The sequence below is a fragment of the Mastigoproctus giganteus genome, chromosome 11 (assembly GCF_048544385.1).
Source record: "Mastigoproctus giganteus isolate SK-2022 chromosome 11, ASM4854438v1, whole genome shotgun sequence".
Classification (NCBI taxonomy): domain Eukaryota; kingdom Metazoa; phylum Arthropoda; class Arachnida; order Uropygi; family Thelyphonidae; genus Mastigoproctus; species Mastigoproctus giganteus.
In genome coordinates this window covers 28,952,321-28,978,678 of record NC_143585.1, presented here as the reverse complement: position 1 = coordinate 28,978,678, position 26,358 = coordinate 28,952,321, and the positions used below count along the sequence as shown (strand labels likewise).

The window sequence follows — 26,358 nt, the reverse complement described above, 5'->3', positions numbered from 1 at the left end:
ATTCAAAGTCACCAGGACTAGGCATTCTCAACTTTCAAATTTCTCTCTCATGGCAGACAGTGCACCTTCCTTCCATGTTTTTCTCTTCTCTTCCCTTGTGGTGTCCACTAAAATTCTTTTAGGCCACCTCTCTTCATTCATGTGGAGAATGATGTCCAAACCATCTCAACATCCTCTTTTCTGTTCATTCTATAATATCTTCCTCTGCATGCATATATCTAATTTCCTCATTCTTAATTCTCTTTAACCTAGAAATTCTACCACTTTGATGCAGGTAGTCCATCTTTAGGGCCCTAAGCATCTTTACCCCCCCCCCCCCCTTTCAATGTCCACACCTCACAGCCGTAGCAAAGTACCAATTCCACTAACGACTGTTCAATATGCTCTTTAGTTCTAAGGAGATAGTTATCCATCAGACAATATTGATGGCACTAAGAATATTCCTACTTTGATGAATTCGTATGTAAACTTCCTCTTTCCCCAATCCTTCCATAGTTATACTACATCCTAGATATTTGAAAAAGTCAACACGTTTTAGATGGATGGATTGTGTAACTTCCAATTCATCTGGATGTTCTGCTGTGCTGGGGGATTCTGATTTTGTAAAATTGATATTGAAGCCCCATTGGTTATATGTTAGAAGCACTTTCTTTAACATGTATTTCTAAATCATAAGCTTCTTGAGCAATGATGACCTGATAATCAGCAAAATTAAGATGCCACAGATATCTATCATTAATTGGTACTCCCATTCAACAACTTCTTTTCCATTCTTGTAATGCACATTCCAAGAAAACATTAAACAATAGAGGTGACAAATTACATCCTCGTCTCAGTCCCTTTGTTGGATAGATTTGGTTAGAAAGAGTATTCCCAACTTTGATATATGCCACGTCATTATCATATAATTCTCTTATCAGTACTACAAGCTCTGGATCAATTGACATGAATTTAGACTACATGAATTCAATCATACATGATTTATAAATAGGGGAACGATGTCACATAACACGTATCGAATTCGATTATGCACGATTCAGCTTTGAAGAAATGGCAGTTAAACAGGGCAGAATCACAACAGCTGAATGCAACACTTACTTCTTTTTATACTGTAATTCTGCTTTATTCCCTAAAAATAAGTAATTTATTTAAAAATTATGTGAAAAGGAAGTGTGCTGGTCAAGAAGCTGCAAGTTCAGAGAGAAAAAAGAAAAGCGACTCAGCTAAGCCAACACGAGAACCACAGCAAACTACAGGAAACTTGCTGGATAAACTGGTTTGCCACTACCGCAGTTTCTCTGCATTCTCAGTAAAAGGACAGTGTGTGTTATCAGTAGTGGCTGTAGACGTCGAGAACGATATCTTGATTGACAGGTCAGACTGACAGACGAGGTAAGGAAACCTTATTTTTTTAACTTAACCTTTAAGTTTAGGTTAGGAAATAACATAACCTAACTGCTGAGAACAATTAGTAAGAAGAATGCAGAGAAAATAAAACAACTTTTATAGCAGGAACAACTCAAAGTGCAACAAAAGACTGTGGGTGGGAAGTAACTGCTTCAGCCATTAACCATCAACAACAACATGGAGCATGCAGCTGGTGGTAGTAGTAGTCTGGAAAGAAAACATTCTGGAAAAGACTTTTTAGATCAAGACACAAAGAATTGGAAGAGATGGAACATCTGTTATCTATTTGGATAGAAGATCAAACAAATAAGAGATCAAGAACGAGTTTGCTTAAGATAAAAGCAATATTAGCAATATTTTATTATGTAAAAATCGTAATAAAATACTTGTGTATTTTATTATGATTATTTATTATTATCATTAGCTATATGGTGCAAGGAAGCCAGAGACTTTTGTTGCACCAGAAAAGAAAAAAATTTCCTGAGTTACTAGAGAGAGAGAGAGAGAGAGAGAGAAATGATAATATCAAGCTCAGATCCCTGGGTGTGCCAAGCCCATACCCACTTTATGAGCCCCTGGGGTTATTATTTACTGTGTTTGGTATGTTTCAGTTACAAAAGCATGTTCAATCTTTTGGTAGTCACACCTAACCCTATTTTCAACAACTGAAACCCTCATGCAATATAATAACATGCCTTATGGGGAACATAAAGCCTGTTATTTATATTGCATGAGGGTTTCTAGGAACACAACTACTGTATTATACGATGACTGTATCTTGATTCTTTGCTTTCCTTTGCTCCACTAGTTATTGCAGAATAAAATTGTCCACAGATGAGTGACCTGAATCGTCTTTGTTGTTCACTTATTTTATCTTTTACCTACTCTTGTAATTTTAGTTGAAGTACCTTAGAGTACAGCCTGGACACAGTGCAGTTTACACTTAAGCCTCTAGAGTTTCTAGGATCCTGCTTATTTCCTTTTTTATATATGAATGAAATATAGCTTACTTTCCATTCTTCTGGTGTTTTTCTCAACTGTACACAACACATCTGCTAATCAGCTGTGCTATCAGATCGATTAGGTTTGGTGGTCCGTATTTAATTAGTTCTATTGCTATGTTCCCAAGACCTGGAGATTTCTTGTTCTTCATTAGTTTTCTACAGTCAAGTACTTGCTGTTTTGTAATTTCAATTAATAGAAGAAAACAGTGCCTGTAAACTGGAACTACTTTCTCACAACACTATTAAAGATCTATACCAGAGAAGGCTCCAGAACCATCTGTCCTCTATTGGAGAAATAGAAGAGGTGAATATCCTGCATAACAACATTAAAACTGCTATACACAAGCATCATACTTATAAATAACAGTATTGGTAGAATGAGGATGTTGCGGGTTTGGTGAAGGAAAAGAAAAGAGCTTATAACAAATGGTTAATGAATAAATATCAGGAAAATAGAGAAGAATACAAGCAGTGCAATAGAACAGTTAAAAGGAAAATTGTGGAACCCAAGAATGCGGGATGGGAGAAAAGATACTAAGAAACTGACAGCTCATTACGAGGAGCACAATCATTCGAAGCTTAAGAGCACTGAAAACTGATATGCTCAATGTCTGAATTTGATGAATTGAACAGCACTTCAAATTTATTTATTGTGCTCCTAGCATTGGTGTAAATGTAAGTATTAGCATTAGTAAAGGCACATGATGCAAGAAAGCAAGCTTATATGATATCAGCCAAAAAAAAAAAAAAAAAAAAAAAACAAACCTCATTTCACCCATCCAATCACTCCAAATGTTTGTCTGCCTTGAATCTGTTTAAGCTATCAACTTCTATGACAGATGGAAGTTTGTTCCAGCAATCAACCACCCGCTATTTAAAGGCAAACTTCCGCACATCTATCCTACAACCGGCTTTTCTCAATTTGAATTTATGCCCTCTCAGGTGATTATTCTGAGCAACAGGAAGAATCCGTCAGCATTGAGCATGCTCAAACCATTCAAGGCTTTATACACTTCAATCAGATCACCTCACAGGTGCCTAGTCTCCAGACTCTGTAATTTGCAAAACTTAAGCCTTTCTTCATAAGAGCAACCCTTTGTTCCATTCACTAATCTTGTTGCCCTTCTCTGTACTCGTTCCAACAGCTTTACATCCTTCTTAAAACGAGCCCTCCAGACTTGTATACAATACAGTCTGTCCTCGTATAGCACGATAGTTGTGTTCCTAGAAACCCTCATGCAATGCAAAATCGTGCAATATAAACAACAGGCCCTATGGGAAAAGTGGGGTTAGGTGCCGACCGCCCAAGATTGAACACACATTTGGAACCAAAACATTACCAAACACAATAAATAATCGGGTAATTTTAATCGTTATAAAATAGGTAATAAAAAATAATATTACAATATTTTTTATTTTTATTATAATATAATAAATAATTTATTATATTAAATAAAATAGTCATAATAAAATACTTACCTATTTTATAATAGGCAAGTATAAATTATAATACTTAAGTCCTAATAAAATGCTTATGTATTTTATTACGACTATTGCGTAATAAAATATTGCTAATGCTTTTGCTTCTATCGTAAGCAAACTTGTTTTTTGTTTGATTTTCTATCCAAACAGATCACACCAATTCCATCTCTTCCAATTTTTTGTGTCTTAATCTAATGGATTTTAATTACACTTTGTGTTGTTCCAGCTATGAAAGTTGTTTTTATTTTCTCTGCATTCTTTCTAATTCTCGGCGTTGCCTCATTTCGGTCTGTAACACGTGCAATATCACATGGTCTTTCATTTTGCTCAAAGCGTTGCACAATTTCATATTTTTTCTCTATCAACAGAGGCGGACTGGCCATAAGCCTTACCCAGGAAATCCCGGTGGGCCGGAGGCCGGTGTGATTTTGGCCATAAACCGTAGTATGAGGCCACTATATATTTTCCTGGGTAAGAATTTTTGACCCAGTCTGCCTCTGTTTATCAATATTGCTTCTTTTTTTTTCTCTCTCTGAATCTGCAGTGTCTTCGCCAGGACGCTTCCTTTTCACACCTTTTAAGTATTTTACTAATTTTTAAGGAATAAAGCACAATTACAAAACAAGGAGGCACACTTGATGCACATAAACAAAGCTGCGCCCGTGTAGCAACTGAATAAACAACACCGTAAAGGCCGAGATACACTATTAACACCTCACATTTTACTAAAGCACATTTCTGGGGGTTACTACCATAAAACAATTTCCAGTTGCGTTTCTGCTAGTGGAATCTGTTACAGTATAAACTGGTAGTAAACGCCATCTAATTGCATTTGTGATTATATCGATAGCTGGAATTGTGTTGGTTTCTACGTTATTATGGTGAAATGTGTTTCCCCTCCACTGATATAAAAAACATAAATACATTTTCAGAATCTTCTCTTCATTCCTATCGTGTTGCGTTCGGTTGGGGGTGATTCTGCGTTCGACTGCCATTTCTTGTAAACACAAAGGCGAATCGTGCATGAGTGAATTCGGTTCGTGTTATATACGATATCGTTCCCCTATTTATAAATTGTGTATGATCGAATTCGTGTAATGTAAACACGTGTTATACGAGGACCGACTATTGCTTTTTAAAAAGGGGATAATCACCTCCTTATCCCTGCTAGAAAAATTAGAAAAAAAATGCTATATATCAATGACAAGACACTATGAGCTACTCTTGCAGACCATCTGCACTGCTCAGAAAACTTCATATCTGCCTGCACAATTACCCCCAGGTCCTTTTCATTCTCGAGCACTATTGGAGTAACATATCAACTCTGGTACCCCAGAGTTGATACGTTACTCTTGGATTACTGCTTCACCATATGTAGTACTTTACAATTGCCAATGTTAAACAAATTAGGTTTAACATTGGCAATTGTAAAGCCCACCTCTCAGCCCATCTGCTCAACTTTTCTAGATAATGGTGCAGCAGTGCACTGTCATTAGTGTCATTAACAACCCTGCCAACCTTCGTATCATCTGTAAACTTGGACATTAAGCCTGATATCCATCATCAATATAATTTATAAATACAGAAAACAACAATGGATCCAAAACTGACCCCTGAGAGACTCCACTAATAACATTTGTCCACAAAGAGCAGTGTCCATTGATTATCACTCTGTCTTCTCCCACTCAACCATCCCTTTATTCATAGCAGCAATTTGCCTCCAATGCCACACTGCTTCAATTTGTACAGCAGTCTTCCATGTGCAACAGTATCAAAGGCCTTTCTAAGATCCAAATATACGACATCAAAGTTATTCCCTGCATCCAGTTCCTTTGTGACCACATCATAGTATCCAATCAAATTGGTCACACAAGACTTCTCCTTAACGAAACCATGCTGTGTCTGAGCTATAACTGAAGTCTTGTCTAGATGTTCCTGCAGTGCTTCTTTAACCAGTGCCTCCATTAATTTCCCTAGAACAGAAGTTAAATTAACAGGTCTATAATTGCTTGTGTCGTCCTTTGATCCTCCTTTGCGAATTGGGGTCACATTTGCACATCTCCATTCCATGGGTACCTCCCTTGAGTCCAAGGAAGCTCTCATAATTATGGCTAAGGGTTTGCTAACTTCCTTTGCTGCCTCCTTTAATATAACTGGATAGATCCCATCCAAATCAGGTACCTTTCTTAAGTTTATCTCCAACAATTTACAGTGGGACCAACTGATGTTACCAACAGCAAATTCAAAATGGGAAGCATTCAAAGAACTTATCTTGGAAGCTACTAGGCTTTACATAGCAACTAAGAAATATTGTTCAAGGTTTAGGCCTAAATGGATGTCAGATGAACTAATGAGACATATGACAGAGAAGAAAAATGCATGACATACATATAAATTAACACGTGACACAGAAGCCTATGATAGATACAAGTTGGTCTGAAACCAAGTTCAAAGGAGGTTAGACAGGCAAAGGCAGATTATGAGAAATCTTTGGCAAGGGATGCAAAGAAAAACAGCAAAGAGTTCTTTACTTATGTAAACTCTAGAAGGAAGGGGATGAATCAGATTGGTCCACTTGATATCGATGGGTCAACTGTTGATGATCCTGCTCAGGTAGCTAACAAACTAAATGAATATTTCCGTCGACATTCACACATGAGGAGTTATTCAGCGAGGGGAATGCCAGAGGTGTATTCACAATTCTAGCAGTAAGCTAGAGAATCATGTAATAACTGAGAGTAAAGTGGAGGAGAAATTGTTGAAGATAAACACAAGAAAGGCACCTGGGTTGGATGGGATCTAAACAGTTATATTAAAGAAGGCATCAAAGGAAGTAAAGCAAACCCTTAGCCATAATTATGAGAGCTTCCATGGACTCAAGGGAGGTACCCACAGACTGGAGATGTGCAAATGTGACTCCAATTCACAAAGGAGGATCAAAGGCTGACACAAGTAATTATAGACTGTGAGTTTAACTTCTCTTCCAGGAAAATTAATGGAGGCACTGGTTAAAGAAGCACTGCAGGATCATCTAGACAAGACTTCAGTTATAGCTCTGACACAGCATGGTTTTTTTAAGGGGAAGTCTTGCCTGACCAATTTGATTGGATACTATGATGCAGTCACAAAAGAACTGGATGCAGGGAATAACTTTGATATTATATACTTGGATCTTAGAAAGGTTTTTCGATACTGTTGCACATGGAAGACTGCTGCACAAATTGGGGCAGTGTGGCATTGGAGGCGAATTGCTGCTATCGATAAAGGGATGGTTGTGGGTGAGAAGACAGAGTGGTAATCAATGGACACTGCTCATTGTGGACTAATGTTATTAGTGGAGTCCCTCAGGGTTCAGCGTTAGGTCCATTATTGTTTTCTGTATTTATAAATGATATTGATGATGGTATATCAGGCTTAATGTCCAAATTTGCAGACTATACAAAGGTTGGCAGGGTTGCTAAGGACACTAATGACATTACACTGCTGCAACAGGATCTAGAAAATTTGAGCAGATGGGCTGAGAGATGGCTTTGGTTGGATTGGATATTTTATTGGCACATCAGCTTCTATGGCTGTAATGCGTCAAACTTATTTATGGCTTATTCAATGGTGTCTTTTGTTATGATTTTTACATCAAATTGTAATAGTTTATGCGTTTCAGAAACTGGAAGACTTCCGATATATTAGATTTATCTGAAAATATTGTTTGTAATGAAAATGTGTCCATTCCTTTTAAGGATTTAAAGGTAATCTGACGTTCTCGTGTAAAGTTAGGCAGTCAATTAGAATATGTTGGACTGTTTGCACTTTATGACAGTCAGAGCACTGAGGCAGAGATTTGGCTCTGAGCAGATAGGAGTGTGTAACATTGGTGTGTCCTATTCTTAATCTGCTAAGTATAACTTCTTGTCTGTTGGTTCTTGTACTGGTTTTCCATTGTCGTAACAACGGTTTTATCTGTAATAATTTATTACCAGTCTGTTCCTGCCATTTTTGTTGCCACTGTTTTCTGCCACTATTTTGAATCATAATTTTATTGTCCAGGTATGGTATTTTTATGGTATTGTTGATTGGGCTTTGTTTGTTTTGCTGCTTGGTCTGCCTATTCATTGCCATCTATTCCTACATGTCCGGGAACCCAGCAGAAACTTATGTTTTGCTTTCGCTCTGCTAGTTTTGATAGAGTGTTCTGTATTTTACATACGGTCGGATGGGTATTTATGGTGTTGTCCTTTAAGGCTTGTAGAGCATTGAACAAATGTGTAAATATTATACTGTTGGCGATGTTGGTTAGCCACATATGGTTCATGGCTAGTTGTGTATCCTCCAGTTCTGCCGTATAAACGTTGCACTCAGTTTGAAGTAGCTTGGAAATGATGGTATTAGGGAATTTGGCTGCTATTCCTACTATGGTTTCTGTTTTGGAACTATCTGTGTATATCAAGGTAGAATTACAATGTTGGTCTCAGGCTGTGTGTAATTGTTGGAAATTGTGTAGGTAGGGAATCCTTGTTCCATTTATGCATATGGAGATCGCATATCGTTTGAATGGTATTCCAAAGTGGATATGGAATTTTAGGAGAAATTGCTATCTGACTGAGATCTAAATTATGTTGCTGGATTAGGTCTCTTAAATATATGCCTGCTGGTTTGTTAGCATTTGGATGTGCTCTATATAAGTTTTCCAAACTTGGTTCATGTAGGATTGTCCATGTCGGGTGGTCAGGTATTGATTTTATCTTTGCAGCATAGTATAACAGTAAGTTTTGTCTCTAGAGTTGTTGGTTCGTGAGCCTCTGCATATAGGCTGTGGACTGATGAGGTGCGATATACTCCTAAAGTGCTGTGGTGCACTGGATCAAGCCACCTCAGGGCATTCGGTTTGGCTGAGTTATACCCACTTTGGCATTTCCATGGTCAGGTGAGCAGGAGCAGCAGTGCATAGCACACGCTTCTTGATTAGACCGGGGTTCGAGCCCGTGACCACCAAATACCGAGTATGCAGAAAGGTCAGGGAATGACCACCGCATATCCCAGGAGCAATATGGCCTTAGTTACTAATGCTCCTAAAAACCAAATAACAAATAAACAAACAGTTATACACGGGGGCTCCATAGTCTAGTCGAGATCTTATGAGGGCTCTGTATAATCGCAACAGAGTAACTCTATCTGCACCCCAGGTCGTTGCAGACAAGACTCAAAATGTTTAGTTTCTTGAGGCAGTTTGTTCTTAGTTTTATAAGTTCCAAAAAAGTTAGTTTTTTATCAAGAAAAAGTCCAAGAAATTTTATGGTTGGCTTGATTGGGATTAACTGTCCATTAAGTTTTAATTCCAGATCTAAATGAAGGTTTCTTTTCCTACAGAAGTGCACGCCTAAAGTTTCTTTGTGTGGAGATCGTGAAACCATTTTCCTGAGCCCAGTTGCTGACCTTGTTTATTGCACCTTGTAACTGACGTTCTATTGTTCCCGTGTTTTGGGATTGGAAAGAGATACTGAAATTATCTACGTAAACATCTATATTTATGGAGGATGGTATATGTTGGGTTATCGAGTTTATTTTTATTGCAAACAAGGTGGCACTGAAGACTGATCCCTGTGGTACTCCTTGTAGGAAGACCTTTGAGTGTGTAGTTTATATTCGTACTTGGAAAGTTGAATGCTGTAAAAAGTTCTAGATGAAAACAGGGAGATGTCCTCTTAGCTTTAAGTTATATATGTCCCGGAGAATGCCATAACGCCAGGCTGTATCGTATGCCTTTTCGATATTGAAGCATATCATGACTAAATGTTGTTTTCTAATGAAAGCATTTCGTATGTTGTTTTCTATTTTAATCAAGAGTTCCAGGGTTGACCTATGTTTCCTGAAGCCACACTGCACTGGGCACAAAAGGTTATGGTTTTCTAGGTACCACATGAGTCTTGAATTTATAATCTTTTCCATCAACTTTCCTAGGCAGCTGGTGAGTGCTATTGGACAGTAGCTGTTTAGATTAGAAGGATCTTTGCCAGGATTTGGGAAAGCGAGGACAATTGCATGATGCCACATGTTAGGAAACTCTTGTTCCATATGAATTCTGTTGTATAAAAGAAGTATAGATTGTAAAGATTCCTCACAGAGTTTCTTTATCATTATATAATTGATGCCATCTGGACCTTCTGCACTTTGTTTTGTTTGTGACAGTACCTTATGGAGTTCCATGGTTAGTGGATGGTTATATTGTTCTACATATTTTGTGGAGAATTTTAAGTTGTATTTTTCTTGATGATTTTTATATTTCTGGAATTCCGGTGAATAGGATGTGGTGGCAGATATTTTGGCGAATGTTTCACCCAAAGCATTTGCTATTTCTTTTGGATCAGAGATGTCTTGTCCTTGCCAATTGGATGTACTAAATTTTGGTATCTATTGTTCATTTTTCTTATTTTATCCCAAACTGTTTTAGTATTTGCAGTTCTATTTATGGTTGAGGTGAAACATATCCAGGAGGCTTTCTTGCATGCCCATCTGACATATCTTGCTCTTGCTCTCATTTTTTTTAAAATGTATGAGATTGTCTGTGGTAGGACTTTTGCAAAAAATATTCTGCTCTGTTTCTTGCTTGGGTACATTCCTCATTCCACCAAGGCTTTGGGAATAGAGGAAGTTTGGTAGACATTTTTGGTGTTGATTGTTCTGCTGCTTGGCTAATTTGATTCATTACATATTGTACTGCTTGGTCAATGGTTAGTTGTCGGACTCTGTTGTTCAATTAATGCTAAATTTTTGAATTTTTTCCAGTCTTCTTTGTGAAATTTCCATTTGGGTTTTCGTCTGGATTGACATAGGGTGTCTTTTGTTAAAGTGACAATAATGGGGTAGTGGTCACTGTGTAATGGATCTTCATGAACTATCCATTCTAAAACAGGATATAATGCTGGAGAGCATAAAGTAAGGTCTATCGCTGAGCTGGTTCCTGTTGGAAGGTGGAAATACATGTGTTTTCCCCTATTCAGGAGGATTAGATTTTTGGCATCTATTACTTTTTCTATTTGATGTCCTCTTTTATTAAAATCAGTATTTTCCCCATAAAGGGTGATGTCTATTTAGATCCCCCATTATACAGTAAGGAGGGGATAGTTGATCTATTAGTTCTTCTAAGTCTTCATAATTTATTTCTTGGTTCGGGGGGTAAATATATTGATACTATTGTTATTAAACTACTTGTTGCTATACGTACTGGTACTGCCTCAAGAGTGGTTTGTAGGTGGACTGCTTTGACTAGTATGTGAGAATTGACAAGGATTGCTACTCCTCCGTGGGCTATAGAATTATTTATTTGGTCTCATCTATGTATAGTGTAATTCTTGATTAAGAATTGTATCGTCAGGTTTTAGATACATTTCTTGTAAGCAGAAACATATCGGGTGATATTGAGTAATTAAATAGTGAACATCGTCAACATTCTTATGGAAACCTCAGCAATTCCATTGAATAAAGACACTGTTTTGTTTTAGATGAGTTTTCTGGTTGTTTTCTCGTTACTGTTTTAAATTTTTCTGTCCGTGGTTTATCTTCAGCAGCATTGTACATTATTATGGAGTATCTTCTTTGGTTTTTCCCTGCAGCAGTGAAATTACTGTTAGTGAAACTGAGATGGGGGTGTTTGCCGCCTGTTCTTGTTTCTGCTGTTTTGGGGGCATGAAACATTTGTGTGCCCAATCCGACAACGATTCATTTGGTGTGATTGTGATCCTGTTGTTTGTTGGTTCTGGGTTATTTGACTACTTGAGCTATCTGTGTGTAGGTAGGTTCCCTTGTGTTGACTGGTTGTATCGTCTTTCTGGCTTCCTGGTATGTAACTTTGTGTTCTGCTTTATTTTTGGATTTTCCTTTCCTGTTTCCATCTTTAGCATTCTCGAAAGTAGGCAGTGTGGCTTCCACTACAGTTTGGGCATTTAGGGTGCTCGGTTGTGCATTCTTGATTGGTGTGATCTCGTGAACCACATTTGGCACATATTGCTGTTAATCTGCATGTTGTTTGTGAATGTCCGTATGTTTGACATTTAAAGCATTGAATAGGATTTGGTATGTAGGATCGGATTTGACAAAACAAGTATCCTGCTTTCACGTGCTGTGGTGGCCTTGATGTTGAAAGTTAAAATGACATTTCTGGTCTGGATGATTATTCCTTCTTTTTTGACTGTTATTCTTTTAACGTGAATGACTCCTTGGGTTTTCATTTCTTGTAATATTTCTTCTTCTGTTATAGTGAGGAGATCCCATTCAGAGATTACTCCTTTCGAGGTGTTTAATGTATTACGGGGTGTAATTGATACTGGGATTCCGCCAAAAGTGGAGGTTTTCATTAGTTGCTCTGACTGTCGTATATTGGCTGTCTCAATTAGTAGATTGCCTGATTTTAATTTTTTTACTGCTTTTGGAGTTCCAGCTATGCTTTCCAGACATTTTTCTATCAGGAAAGGGGATAATTTTCCAGTGGACTGTTTGCCCGTAGAATGAATGATGAGATACTTTAGAGCAGGTACTTCATATATATCGGTTTTTTCCCCTTTTGGCCATGTTTGTACAAATTTCTTCACATTCTTGGGTTGATTGGGCCATGTTAGAGGATTTTGTGGCTTTGTTGTCAGAATCTGCTGTTTGCTCCTTTTTGCCCTGGGAGTGAGAGCTTTTCCTCCCAGGTTTCCAGCCCCGCCACGTGCAGGCAGGAGCGGTGCCACCTAGTGACCAAGCGGGGGGAAAAGGGGGTTAGTAAGTGATTAATATAAAGAAAGGGGACTTTCCTTTCTGTATTAGTAAGTTTTAATGTGCTAAATGTTATTAATATATGCAGTAGGAGTTTAAGGAGATTGCAAAAACTCACAAAAAATAAGCTTTTTATAATAATTGGCACGCTAGAAAATTCGCTGAAAGGTCGCTCGAATCACTATGCTTGGCACTCGAGGCCTGAGAGGTGGCAAAAGAAGTTTAACATTGGCAAATGTAAAGTACTACATATGGGAAGCAGTAACCCCAGAGTAACGTATCAACTCTGTGATACTACACTGACAGTGGTAGAGAATGAAGAGGACCTGGGGGTAATTATGCAGGCAGATATGAAGTTTTCCGAGCAGTGCAGATGGTCTGTAAGAGTAGACCATGGTGACATCCCCTCGTAATGATCAGGCCATACCTTGAGTACTGTATACAGGTCTGGATGCCTCATTTTAAGAAGGATGAAGAGCTGTTGGAACAAGTACAGAGAAGGACAACAAGATTAGTGAACAGAACAAAGGGTTGCTCTTACAAAGAAAGGCTTAAGTATTGCAAATTACAGTGTCTGGAGACTAGGCACCTGTGAGGTGATCTGATTTAGGTGTATAAAGCCTTGAATGGTTTGAGCTAGCTCAATACTGATGGGATTCTTTCTCTAGTTCAGAATAATCACCTGAGAGGGCATAAATTCAAACTGAGGAAAGACAGTTGTAGGATAGATGTGCGGAAGTTTGCCTTTAGCCAGCGGGGTAGTAGATTGGCAGAACAGACTTCCATCCTTTGTTGTGGAAGTTGATAGCCAAAATAAATTTAAGGCTGAACGCGACAGGTATTTGGAACAAATGGAGAGGTGAAATGGGGGCAGTTTTTTTTTTTTTTTTTTTTTTTGGCTGATGCTGCATAAGCTTGCTTTCTTGCATCATATGCCTCTACTAATGCTATAATCATCAGCCATGAATTATTGGAATTAAATAAAATTTGCCTGCTAAAACAGACTTCTTACCTGGTGACTTTTTTTTTTCTTTAAATTAATACAAGTGTATAAAGCCTTAGAGGTTACAGGGGTTAATTTTTTGCTTTTCCACAAGACAATGTATTGATAATCAAACAACCCTATTACACATTATAATAATTCAGGGAGAAATTTCAATTATCCACTTACCGATGAAGAAACAACTGGACATAGAAACGCTAGACAACATCATGCTAGGGGCGACACTTCCAACTACACGGCCAATCTGTTCTGTCAATGTTTCATCGGGAAGTCGCTCATCTCTCTAAAATAATAAGCATGCTGCTAACTGGATGCCAGTAAAGGTGTTGCATTTGAAATATAACATAAGAAAATAAAAGTAAATAATAATAATGAAATGATTCAATGCAACACTGACAAAATAAATTACACAAAAATTATGGGAGTTTAAAAAAGGCCAGAAGTGCACATATACACTGTTTCTAATTAAAAGAATGCAATTTATCTTGCTTCTTTTTAGGTTCAGGTAATTTATTCTTTTGATCTTTTTTGTTACATTTGGGCATAAATTTCATTTGTTTTTAAAATTGTACTAAGTATCACCATTCAGATTTTATTTGCAAACTGAAATTTTGCCTAATCAACTGCTTTTTTTTTTTTCTCTCAATGGAAAAGTTATCGTGTCATTCCCTGTCTTTAGTTTAGTCTAAGGACATCACTGCTGTACTTCTGAAATGAAGCAAACCAATTTTAACTGCATCAAAAGCAAAACTGACACAACAGTATGTGATTTCACGAGTTTAGTCTAAGAACATCACTATGCTGTTTTTACACTAACAGAAGAATGGGTGGTGGGGTAAAAAAAACATTTCCCACTTAGTAAAAAAAAAAGCAGTTGATTAGGCAATATTTTAATTTAAAAATTGCACACTAGCAAGGCTTTTTTGAATTTATTGGATGACTGTTTTCTACAGCAGCATGTTCAAGAGGCAACCAGAGGGAGTAATACTCTTGATCTGATTATCAGCAGTGATTATGCATGCATTAAGAATTTGCAGATAAAGGAACCACTGGGTGACAGTGATCACAGTGTACTGATATGGGACTTACTTAAAGATGTAACTACCATCAAGGCTAAAGGGAAGGGCTTTTGCTTTTGTAAAGGTGACTACAGAGGTCTCAGACAGTTCTTTAAATTCTGTACTGTGAGATCAATTGATGATGTTGCCAATGTTGAATTCTAAATGGGAAGCCTTCGGGGACTTAATCTTGGAGGCTACTAGGCTTTTCATTCCGACTAAGAAATACTGTTCAAGGTTCAGGCCTAGATGGGTGTCAGATGAACTAACGAGGCTCGTGGCAGAGAAGGACGTATGGGATGCATATAAATTATCAGGTGACAACATAAGCCTATGGCAGATATAAGCTTTCCTGTAATCAAGTCACAAAGGAGGTTAGACAGGCAAAGGCAGAGTACAAGAAATCTTTGGCAAAGGATGCAAAGAAAAACAGCAAAGAGTTCTTTATATGTAAACTCTAGAAAGAAAGGAATGAATCAGATTGGACCACTTAACACAGATCGGTTGACTATTGATGATCATGCTCAGGTAGCTGATAAACTGAATGAGTATTTTGCACCTACATTCCCAAATGAGGAGTTATTCAATGAGGGGAGTACCAGAAGTTTACAAACTAACGGGGAGCTAAGTGATTTTGTAATAATTGAGAGCAAAGTGGAGGAGAAATTGTTGAAGTTAAATATAAGGCATTCGGGGTGGACGGGATCTATCTAGTTATATTAAAGGAGGCAGCAAAACAAGTAAGCAAACCCGTAACCATAATTATGAGAGCTTCCTTGGACTCAAGGGAGGTCGCATAGACCGGAGGTGTGCAAATGTATCACCAATTCACAAAGGGGGGGGGGGGGTCAAAAGGTGACACAAGTAACTATAGAACTGTCAGTTTAACTTGTGTTCCAGGAAAAATAATGGAGTCACTGGTTAAAGAAGTATTGCAGGATCATCTACACCAGTGATGGCAAACCTATGACACGCTTGTCAACAGTGACACACCAATGTTCACCAACACCCAAAAACAACTATTCTCCTTGTTCAAGTTCAGTTCAGCTTTTGCATTTGTGTGAACAAAATAAGACTCAGCAACAAAAAAAGTCATTAATTGATGTTAATCAAATAAAATGCAATGTGCCCCATTCCCCCCCCCCCAGTTCAATTCAAAATTACAATTAAAAGTAGTGTGATTTTTAGTGCACTATTTTAAGCCCAATTCGCATTGTGCATATTGTTTTCTCTATTGTAAATCACTGATTTTTTCTTTTACTTCTCATTTTATACTTCTGCATAATTGTGGTTTTCCTCCAGTTTGATTAATGTGCTATATGAAACTGTTTTTAATAATAAAACTTATAATAATGAATCTGTTTTTTTTTTTTTATTATTATTATTTTACGTGTGTGAGTTTGTTTTACTCTTATTTCATTTTTGTAAATTATTTGATGTTAAAATTTATAATACATCACACTACACATGACTGGACTGTACTTTTTTTAAATAAATGAATTTGTAAAGAATTGTTGCACTTTTGTTTGGGAGGGGGGTGGCACGCCAGCAGAGTCAAGTTAGGCATTTTCCGAATTTTTGACAAGCTGAGCCTGAAAGGGTTGCCATCTCTGATCTAGACAAGACTGCAGTAATAGTTAAGAGAGACACAGCATGGGTTTGTTAAAAAGAGGTCTTGTCTGACCAATCTGATTGGAAACAATCATGTGGTCAGAAAGGACCTGAATGTCAAAAATAATTTTGAGGTCATACACTTGGATTTCGGAAAAGCTTTTGATACAGTTGCATATGGAAGACTGCTGTACAAATTGGAGAGGAATGACAATTAAGGGTAATGTTACTACAATGGATAAACGTATGGTTGAGGGGAAGACAACAGAGAGTGGTAATCAACGGTAACAAAATGTTATTAGTGGAGTTCTCCAGGGTTCAGTGCTGGGCCCATTATTGTTTTGTGTATTCATCAATGATATTGATGAAGGTATATCAGGATTAATGTCCAAGATTGCAGTTATACAAAGGTTGGCAGGGTTGTTAACAACAGTAAAGATAATATACTACTCCAACTGGATCTAGATAAGTTGGGCCAATGGGCCAAGATGTGGCAACTGAAGTTTAACATTGACAAATGCAAAGTACTGCATATGGGGAGCAAAAACCAAAGAGAAACATACCAACCGTGTGGTACAACACTCAGGGAAGTGGAAAGTGAATTGTTATGGTATTTGGTTTTTTTTGGAGCTTTAGCAACTAAGGCCATATTGCTCCGGGAATATGCGGTGGTCATTCCCTGACCTTTCCGCATCCTCCATATTTGGTGGTAACAGGCTCTAACCCCAGTCTAATCAAGAAGCGTGTGCTATGCACTGCTGCTCCTTCCCACCTGGATACGGAGGCGCCGAGTGTGGAAAGTGAAAAAGACCTGGTGATAATTGTACAATCAAATATGAAGTTCGCTGATCAGTGCAGACTCACTGCCAGGGCAGGTCGTAGAGTCTTGTCAGTGATATATAGGAATTTTGCTAACAGGGACATTAAAGTGATTATCCCATTGTACAAGGCAACAGTCAGGGCACACCTGGAGTACTGTGTACAGGTCTGGAGGATTGCTAGGAGTACAAAGAAGAGCAATACAATCAGTGAGGAGGAACAAATGGGGTGCTCTTACCAAGAAAGGTTTAAATTCTGCAAATTGGGAGGCCTGGAGAGTAGGCACCTGTGAGGTGATCTGATCGAGGTGTATAAGGCCTTCAACGGATTGAGCAAGCTGAATGCTGATGGGATTCTTCCTCTTGCTCAGATTAAGAATCTCGGGGGGCATAGATTCAAATTGAGAAAAGACAATTTTAGAATGCATGTGTAGACGTTTGCCTTTAGCGAGCGGGTGGTTCATTGGTGGAACAGATTTCCATCTTTTTTTGTGGAAGTTAGCATTAGCAAGGGCACATGATGCAAGAAAGCAAACTTATATAGCATCAGCCAAAAATAAAAAAAACACACACACACCCTTCTCATTTCACCCATCCATCCATTTGCTGTAAATGTTTGTCTAGTTCTGCCTTGAATCTGTTTAAGCTATCAACTTCTACAATGGCAGATGGAACTTAGACATTAAGCCTGATATACCATCATCAATATCATTTATAAATACAGAAAACAACAATGGACCCAACATTGAACCCTGAGGGACCCCACTGATAACATCAGTCCACAAAGAGCAGTGTACATTGATTATCACTGTCTTCTCTCACTCAACCATCCATTTATTCATAGCAGCAATTTGCCTCCAATGCCAAACTGCTCCAATTTGTGCAGCAATCTTCCATGTGCAACAGTATCAAAAATCTTTCTAACATCCAAATATGATATCAAAGTTATTCTTTGCATCCAGTTCCATTGTGACATCATAGTATCCAATCAAATTGATCAGACAAGACTTCCCCTGAACAAAACCATGCTCTGTCTGAGCTATAACTGGAGTCTGTCTAGATGTTCCTGCAGTGCTTCTTTAACCAGTGCCTCCATTAATTTCCCTGGAACAGAAGTTAAACTAACATATCTGTAATTACCTGTGTCTCCCTTTGATCCTCCTTTGTGAATTGGGGTCACATTTGCACATCTCCAGTCCATGGGTACCTCCCCTAAGTCCAAGGAAGCTCTCATAATTATGGCTAAGGGTTTGCTTACTTCCTTTGCTGCCTTTAATATAACTGGATAGATTCCATCCAACCCCAGGTGCCTTTCTTATGTTTATCTTCAAATATTTCCCCACTTTACTGAGTTATTCAAGATTATCTAGCTTACTGCCAGAGTTTAATACACCTCTGGCATTCCCCTCCCTAAATACTCCTCTTGTGTGAATGTAGATGCAAAATATTCATTTAGTTTATTTGCTACCTGAGCAGGATCATCAACGGTTGAACCATCAATATCAAGGGGACCAATGTGATTCATCCCCTTCCTTCTAGAGTTTACATAAGTAAAGAACTCTTTGCTGTTTTTCTTAGCATTAGTAGAGGCATATGATGCAAGAAAGCAAGCTTATACAGCATCAGCCAAAAAAAAAAAAAAACCTTCCACCTCACCCCTCCATTCGTTCGAAATACCTGTCCAGCTGAGCCTTAAATTTATTTAGGCTATCAACCTCCACAACAACGGATGGAAGTCTGTTTCACCTACCAACCACCCGCTGGCCAAAGGCAAATTTCTGCACATCTATCCTATATCTGTCTTTCCTCAATTTGAATTTATGCACTCTCAGGTGATTATTCTGAGCAAGAGGAAGAATCCCATCAGCACTGAGCATGTTCAAACCATTCAAGGATTTATAAACCTCAATCAGATCACCTCGCCGGTGCCTAGTCTCCAGACACTGTAATTTGCAAAATTTAAGCCTTTCTTCGTAAGAGCAACCCTTTGTTCCATTCACTAATCTTGTTGCCCTTCTCTGTACTCGTTCCAGCAGCCCTACATCCTTCTTGAAATGAGGCCTCCAGACCTGTATACAGTACTCAAGTGTGGCTTGACCATTGCCTTATACAAGGAAATAATCACCTCCTTATCCCTGCTAGAAAAATTTCTGTATATATCATTGACAAGACACCATGAGCTACTCTTGGAGCCCATCTGCACTGCTCAGAGAACTTCATATCTGTCTGCACAATTACCCCCAGATCCTTTTCATTCTGTACCACTGTCAGTGTAGTACCACAGAGTTGATACATTGCTCTGGAGTTGCTATTTCCCATATGTAGTACTTTACATTTGCCAATGTTAAACTTCATTTGCTCCCTCTCAGCCCATCTGCACAACCTTTCCAGATCCTGTTACAGCAGCATAGTGTCAGTAGTGTCCTTAACAACCCTGCCAACCTTTGTATCATCTGCAAACTTGGACATTAAACTTGATATACCATCATCAATATTATTTATAAATACAGAAAACAATAATGGACCCAACACTGAACCATGAGGGACTCCACTAATAACATTAGTCCATAATTCCATTGATTACCACTCTGTCTTCTCCCCCTCAACCACCCCTTTATCCATAGCAGCAATTTGCCTCCAATGCCACACTGCTCCAATTTGGGCAGTAGTCTTCCATGTGCAACAGTATCAAAAGCCTTTCTAAGATCCAAGTATATAATATCAAAGTTATTCCCTGCATCCAGCTCTTTTGTAACTGCATCATAGTATCCAATCAAACTGGTCAGGCAAGACTTCCCCTTAACAAAACCATGCTGTGTCACAGCTATAACTGAAGTCTTGTCTAGATGATCCTGTAGTGCTTCTTTAACCAGTGCCTCCATTAATTTTCCTGGAAGAGAAGTTAAACTCACAAGTCTATAATTACTTGTGTCAGCCTTTGATCCTCCTTTGTGAATTGGAGTCACATTTGCACATCTCCAGTCTATGGGTACCTTCCCCTGAGTCCAAGGAAGCTCTCATAATTATGGCTAAGGGTTTGCTTACTTCCTCTGCTGCCTCCTTTAATATAACTGGATAGATCTCATTCACCCCAGGTGCCTTTCTTGTGTTTATCTTCAACAATTTCTCCTCCACTTTATTCTCAGTTATTACAAGATTATCTAGCTTACTGACAGAGTTGAATGCGCCTCTGCCTAACCTCCTTTGTGACTTGGTTACAGACCAGCTTATATCTATCATAGGCTTCTGTGTCAAGTGCTAATTTATACGTATCCCATGCATTTTTTTCTCTCTGACATGTCTCATTAGTTCATCTGACATCCATTTAGGCCTAAACCTTGAACAATATTCTTAATTGGTATGTAAAGCCTAGTAGCCTCTAAGATTAATTCTTTGAATGCTTCCCATTTTGAATTTGCTGTTGGTAACATCATCAGTTGGTCCCACTGTATAGAATTTAAATACTATATCTCAGACCATCGTAGTCGCCTTTACAAAAGCAATAAACTTTCCCTTTACCCCTGATGGTAGTTACCTCTTTGAGTAAATCCCACTTCAGCACACTATGATCACTGCTAACTAGTGGTTCTTTTACCTGCATATTCTTAATGCAGAACAATCACTACTGATATTCAAATCAAGTATATTACTCCCTCTAGTTGCCTCCCGAACATGGTGATATAGAAAACATTCATCCAATAAATCCACAAAGCGTTTCTAGTGTGTGTGAGTGACCTTCCTACAAATTCCAGTCAATATCTGGGAAATTAAAATCCCCCATTATAAGATACTGATTTACTGGCCCACTCTGCACAATTGCTCATTATACTCATCAGGCCTATAACACATACCTACTCTCATATTTCCTCTCTCAGTGCTTATGTCACAACAAACAGACTGAACGCTGCATTGTCCCCCAACATCAATTGGATGCACTTCCTTAGATTTTGTGTCTTTCTGAACTAACAGCATAATTCCTCCTCCCTTTAGTTGATAGAATAAATAAATTTAGCTGAGCTGGACAGGCATTTGGAACAAATGGAGGGATGAAATCGGAGGGGTTTTTTTGCCAATGCTGCATAAGCTTTCTTTATTGTATAACTCTACTAATGCCATCAGTTTAGTCTATGAACATCATTATCCTGATGTTTTTAGATTAAAAGAAGGATGGGTTGTGGTGTGGTGGGGTTAAAAACCTTTCCCATTGAGAGAAAAAAAAAAAAAACACAATTGATTAAGTAATCTTCTATTGGAATGAGCAGAAGCCTGAAAAACCAAGATTCAGGATATTTCAGAGACTGCAGGGAGTCACTGCAGTACAAGTAAACACATGGGTTGTGTTAGGGTAGCTAAGAATAGAAATAGGTGCATGTATACTTGCGTGTACACCAATGCTAGGAGTTTAGTAAATAAATTTGATGAATTTGAGATATTGCTCAAAACATCAAAGGCAGATATTGTTGGGATATCAGATATTGTTGGGATATAAGGAATGCAGAACTGGAATTTGGGGAGTACAACATCCACAGAAAGGATAGACTGGATAGGAAGGGAGGAGGGGTTATGCTATTAGTTAAAAAATACATAAAATCCAAGGAAGTGAAGCCAGTGAACATCGCTGGACAGTGCAGTGTCGAGTCAGTTTGGTGTGACATAAGCATTGGGAGATCAAAATTGAGAGTAGGAGTGTGCTATAGGCCTAATGACTCTGATGAGTATAATAAGAAACTGTACAGGGAAATAGAGTAGGCCAGTAAATCAGAGAGTCTTATAATGGGGGATTTTAATTTCCCAGATATTGACTGGAATTTGGGGGCTGGTCACTCACACACTAGCAACGCTTTTGTGGATTTATTGGATGATTGTTTTCTACATCGGCATGTTCGTGCGGCAACAAGAGGGAGCAATGCTCTTGATCTGATTATCAGTAGTGATCCTTCATGCATTAAGAATCTGCAGATAAATGAACCACTAGGTGGCAGTGATCACAGTGTGCTGAAGTGGGATTTACTCAAAGAGGTAACTACCATTAGGTGTAAAGGGAAGGGTTATTGCTTTCGTAAAGGCGACTACGATGGATTGAGACAGTATTTAAATTCTATACAGTGGGACCAACTGATGATGTTACCAACAGCAAATGCAAAATGGGAAGCATTCAAAGAACTTATCTTGGAAGCTACTAGGCTTTACATACCAACTAAGAAATATTGTTCAAGGTTTAGGCCTAAATGGATGTCAGATGAACTGATGAGGCATATGGCAGAGGAGAAACATGCATGGGATACATACAAATTAACACATGACACAGAAGCCTATGATAGATACAAGTTGATCTGTAAACAAGTTACAAAGGAGGTTAGGCAGGCAAAGTCAGATTACGAGAAATCTTTGGCAAGGGATGCAAAGAAAACCAGAAAAGAGTTCTTTACTTATGTAAACTCTAGAAGGAAGGGGATGAATCAGATTGGTCCACTTGATATCAATGGGTCAACTGTTGATGATCCTGCTCAGGTAGCTAACAAACTAAATGAATATTTTGCATCGACATTCACACATGAGGAGTTATTTAGCGAGGGGAAAGCCAGAGGTGTATTCAACTTTAGCAGTAAGCTAGAGAATCTTGTAATAACTGAGAGTAAAGTGGAGGAGAAATTGTTGAAAATAAACACAAGAAAGGCACATGGGGTAGATGGGATCTATCCAGTTATATTAAAGGAGGCAGCAGAGGAAGTAAGCAAACCCTTAGCCATAATTATGAGAGCTTCCTTGGACTCAGGGGAGGTACCCACAGACTCGAGATGTGCAAATGCGACCCCAATTCACAAAGGAGGATCAAAGGCTGACACAAGCAATTATAGACCTGTGAGTTTAACTTCTGTTCCAGGAAAATTAATGGAGGCACTAGTTAAAGAAGCACTGCAGGATCATTTAGACAAGACTTCAGTTATAGCTCGGACACAGCATGGTTTTGTTAAGGGGAAGTCTTGCCTGACCAATCTGATTGGATATTATGATGCAGTCACAAAGGAACTGGATGCAGGGAATAACTTTGATATTATATACTTGGATCTTAGAAAGGCTTTTGATACTGTTGCACATGGAAGACTGCTGCACAAATTGGAGCAGTGTGACATTGGAGGCAAATTGCTGCTGTGGATAAAGGGGTGGCTGAGGGGGAGAAGACAGAGTGGTAATCAATGGACACTGCTCGTCGTGAACTAATACCATCATCAATGATATTGATGATGGTATATCAAGCTTAATTCCAAGTTTGCAGACGATACAAAGGTTGGCAGGGTTGTCAAGGACACTACTGACACTATGCTGCTGCAACAAGATCTGGAAAGGTTGAGCAGATGGGCTGAGAGGTGGCAAATGAAGTTTAACATTGACAAATGTAAAGTACTACACATGGGAAACAGCAACCCCAGAGCAACGTATCAACTCTGTGGTACTACACTGACAGTGGTAGAGAATGAAAGGGACATGGGGGTGGTTGTGCAGGCAGATATGAAGTTCTCTGAGCAGTGCAGATGAGCTGCAAGAGTAGCTGCAAGATGAGCTGCAAGAGTAGCTCATGGTGTACTGTCAATGATATATAGGAATTTTTCTAGCAGGGATAAGGAGGTGATTATTTATTCCCTTGTATAAGGCAATGGTCAGGCCACACCTACTGTATACAGGTCTGGAGGCCTCATTTCAAGAAGGATGTAGAGCTGCTGGAACGAGTACAGAGAAGGGCAACAAGATTAGTGAATGGAACAAAGGGGTGCTCTTACGAAGAAAGGCTTAAGTTTTACAAATTACAGTGTCTGGAGACGAGGCACCAGCGAGGTGATCTGATAGAGGTGTATAAAGCATTGAATGGTTTAAGCATGATCAATGCTGATGGGATTCTTCCTTTCGCTCAGAATAATCACCTGAGAGGGCATAAATTCAAATTGAGGAAAGACAGATGTAGATAGACGTGCGGAAATTTGCCTTTAGCCAGCGAGTGGTTGGTTGGTGGAACGGACTTCCATCCCTTGTCATGGAAGTTGATAGCCTAAATAAGTTTAAGGCTCAGCTGGACAGGTATTTTGAACGAACAGAGGGGTGAAGTGGAAGTGGGTTTTTTTTTTTTTTTTTTTTTTGGCTGATGCTGCATAAGCTTGCTTTCTTGCATCAAATGCCTCTACTAATGCTAATATTTTTATTTAAAAATCAAAATCTAAATGGTAATACATTGTCCAATTTTAACATCAACTTGAGAAAGTTCAACCCAAATATGACAAAAAAAGTCCTGAAAAGAAACAGCTTAAATTTAAAAATAAGTCAGACAGACCCTGGTACCTTTTGAGTGAAACCTATTATAGATGTAGGTATGTTATTAGTAAATTAATAAGAGGAGTTTACCTCAATATAGTACGTGGAACACTTCCGTATGATACCCTCCAGAAATTAAAACGGAAAAAACGAAAAAATCGACAACTTACCGGTACATTAAAGTAAAATATAAATTATTAAAGTAAATTATAAATAATTAAATAATCAATTTAACACAATTCAAAATCAATTCAAAACAATTAAAATACAAATTAACGCAATTAAAAGAATCTAACGAAAATATTCAAAACGATTTTCCTTCCTGAAGCTGACAATGCTTTTCGACCGACTGTCGTGATCACAGGAATGAAAATTATCGAATCAGGCTAAACCTGCAACTTAAATAGTGATTATGTGTCTTCGCGCATGCGCGTAAAGGTCCACGCATTGGAGATCAAATATGGCCGCCGAACATTAACAGAATTCTCGTGTAATTTAATTTCAACGGTTTCTGCAATTAATAGTCGCGTATAATTACGTTGAACGTTAAGTATTTTGGCCTCGTTAAATAAAAAAGTATGTTTTTCGTTAATGGCATGAAAGGCTAATTCTGACGCTGCTGAACGAGAAGCACGAACAGAGGCTTCGTGTTGATTTACACGGATATTAAGAGAAAACCGCGTGGAACCCTGATAAGACGAGTCGCAATCACCGCAAGAAATGTTGTATACTAGATCATTAATTTGTGTTGCGAACGCCGAAAGAACCGAGCGATTGTTCAGTATAGTGTGTAACTTCCGTATAGGCCTAGCTATAATTTTAAATTCGGTATCTTTAAAGAATCTGTTTAGCTGTTTGTGCCACTGTTCAACATATGGGACAGAAATAAAGTATTTTTTGATATTACTATTGTTGATTGGTGCAGTATTTTGTATCCTATCCTTAGCTTGTACCCTAATTCGATTTATTGTGTTAATGGGATAACCCCTGTTCAAGAATCTGCTAGTTAATATTTGTATTTCTGAGTCTAAAGCAGAATCCGTCGTTGAATATTTATAGGCATTTAGAAATTGATTAAAGATAATCGATCTTTTGTAGGTGAACGGGTGGTAGCTATTATAATGTAGAAGCATACCGGTGTTTGTGGGTTTTCGATAGATGCTAAATTGTATTTTGTTCGAGTCCCGGGTAAGCGTGAAATTTAGAAAGTTTAATGACTTAGTATCCGTATCTTCCCTTTCCAATGTAAATTTGAGTCTAGAATGAATATTGTTAAACGAATGTAAAATATCTTGGATAGTACTACTATCGGTAATAACTAGAACATCGTCTAAATACCTCCCATAGTATGTGATACGGGGACGAAAAGGTGTCAAATGTATCTGCTCAATCGTTGAGAGATAGATCTCTGACATTAAGCCACTCAGGCTCAAACCCATTGGTAATCCAAAAATTTGTTTGTACACCTTGTCTCGAAAGGTGATGTAGTTAGCCTCAACTAATAGTTTAATTAAGTGAAAAATCTCCTTTATAGGCAGCTTCGTATAATTAATCGGTGTCGAGTTTTTATTTAACATATCCCAAATAATATCTAATGTGTATTCAACGTTTACATTCGTATATAATGATGTAACATCTAATGAGAATAAATTGTCATTGTCGCCGAGTCTACAGTCTTTAAGATTATTAAATAATGTATCGTAATTCTTAATCCCAAATTGTATAACCTGTCTAAAAGGTTTTATAATGTTATATACATGTGTGGCTAAGGCTGAAAATGCCGAGTTCCTGTAGGAAACAATAGGTCGAATCGGAAATCCAGGCTTGTGTAATTTTACCTGACCAAAAAGTGCAGGAATATTGTAAAATATCTTGGATAGTACTAGACGACTTCCTAAATTGAATACACATGACAGTTCAGC

General features: G+C 38.2%; 1 protein-coding gene across 3 annotated transcripts in view; it reads right to left on the bottom strand.

Annotated features, from left to right (window-relative positions):
• Positions 1–26,358, bottom strand: part of LOC150077842 (NPC intracellular cholesterol transporter 1-like) — a 671,091-nt gene that overhangs the window by 302,090 nt on the left and 342,643 nt on the right. For all 3 annotated transcript variants that reach the window (XM_090384813.1, XM_090384814.1, XM_090384816.1), the window contains one exon: positions 13,813–13,927. In XM_090384813.1, coding sequence (XP_090240939.1) covers positions 13,813–13,927 — 115 coding nt within the window. The remainder of the gene's footprint in view (positions 1–13,812; positions 13,928–26,358) is intronic.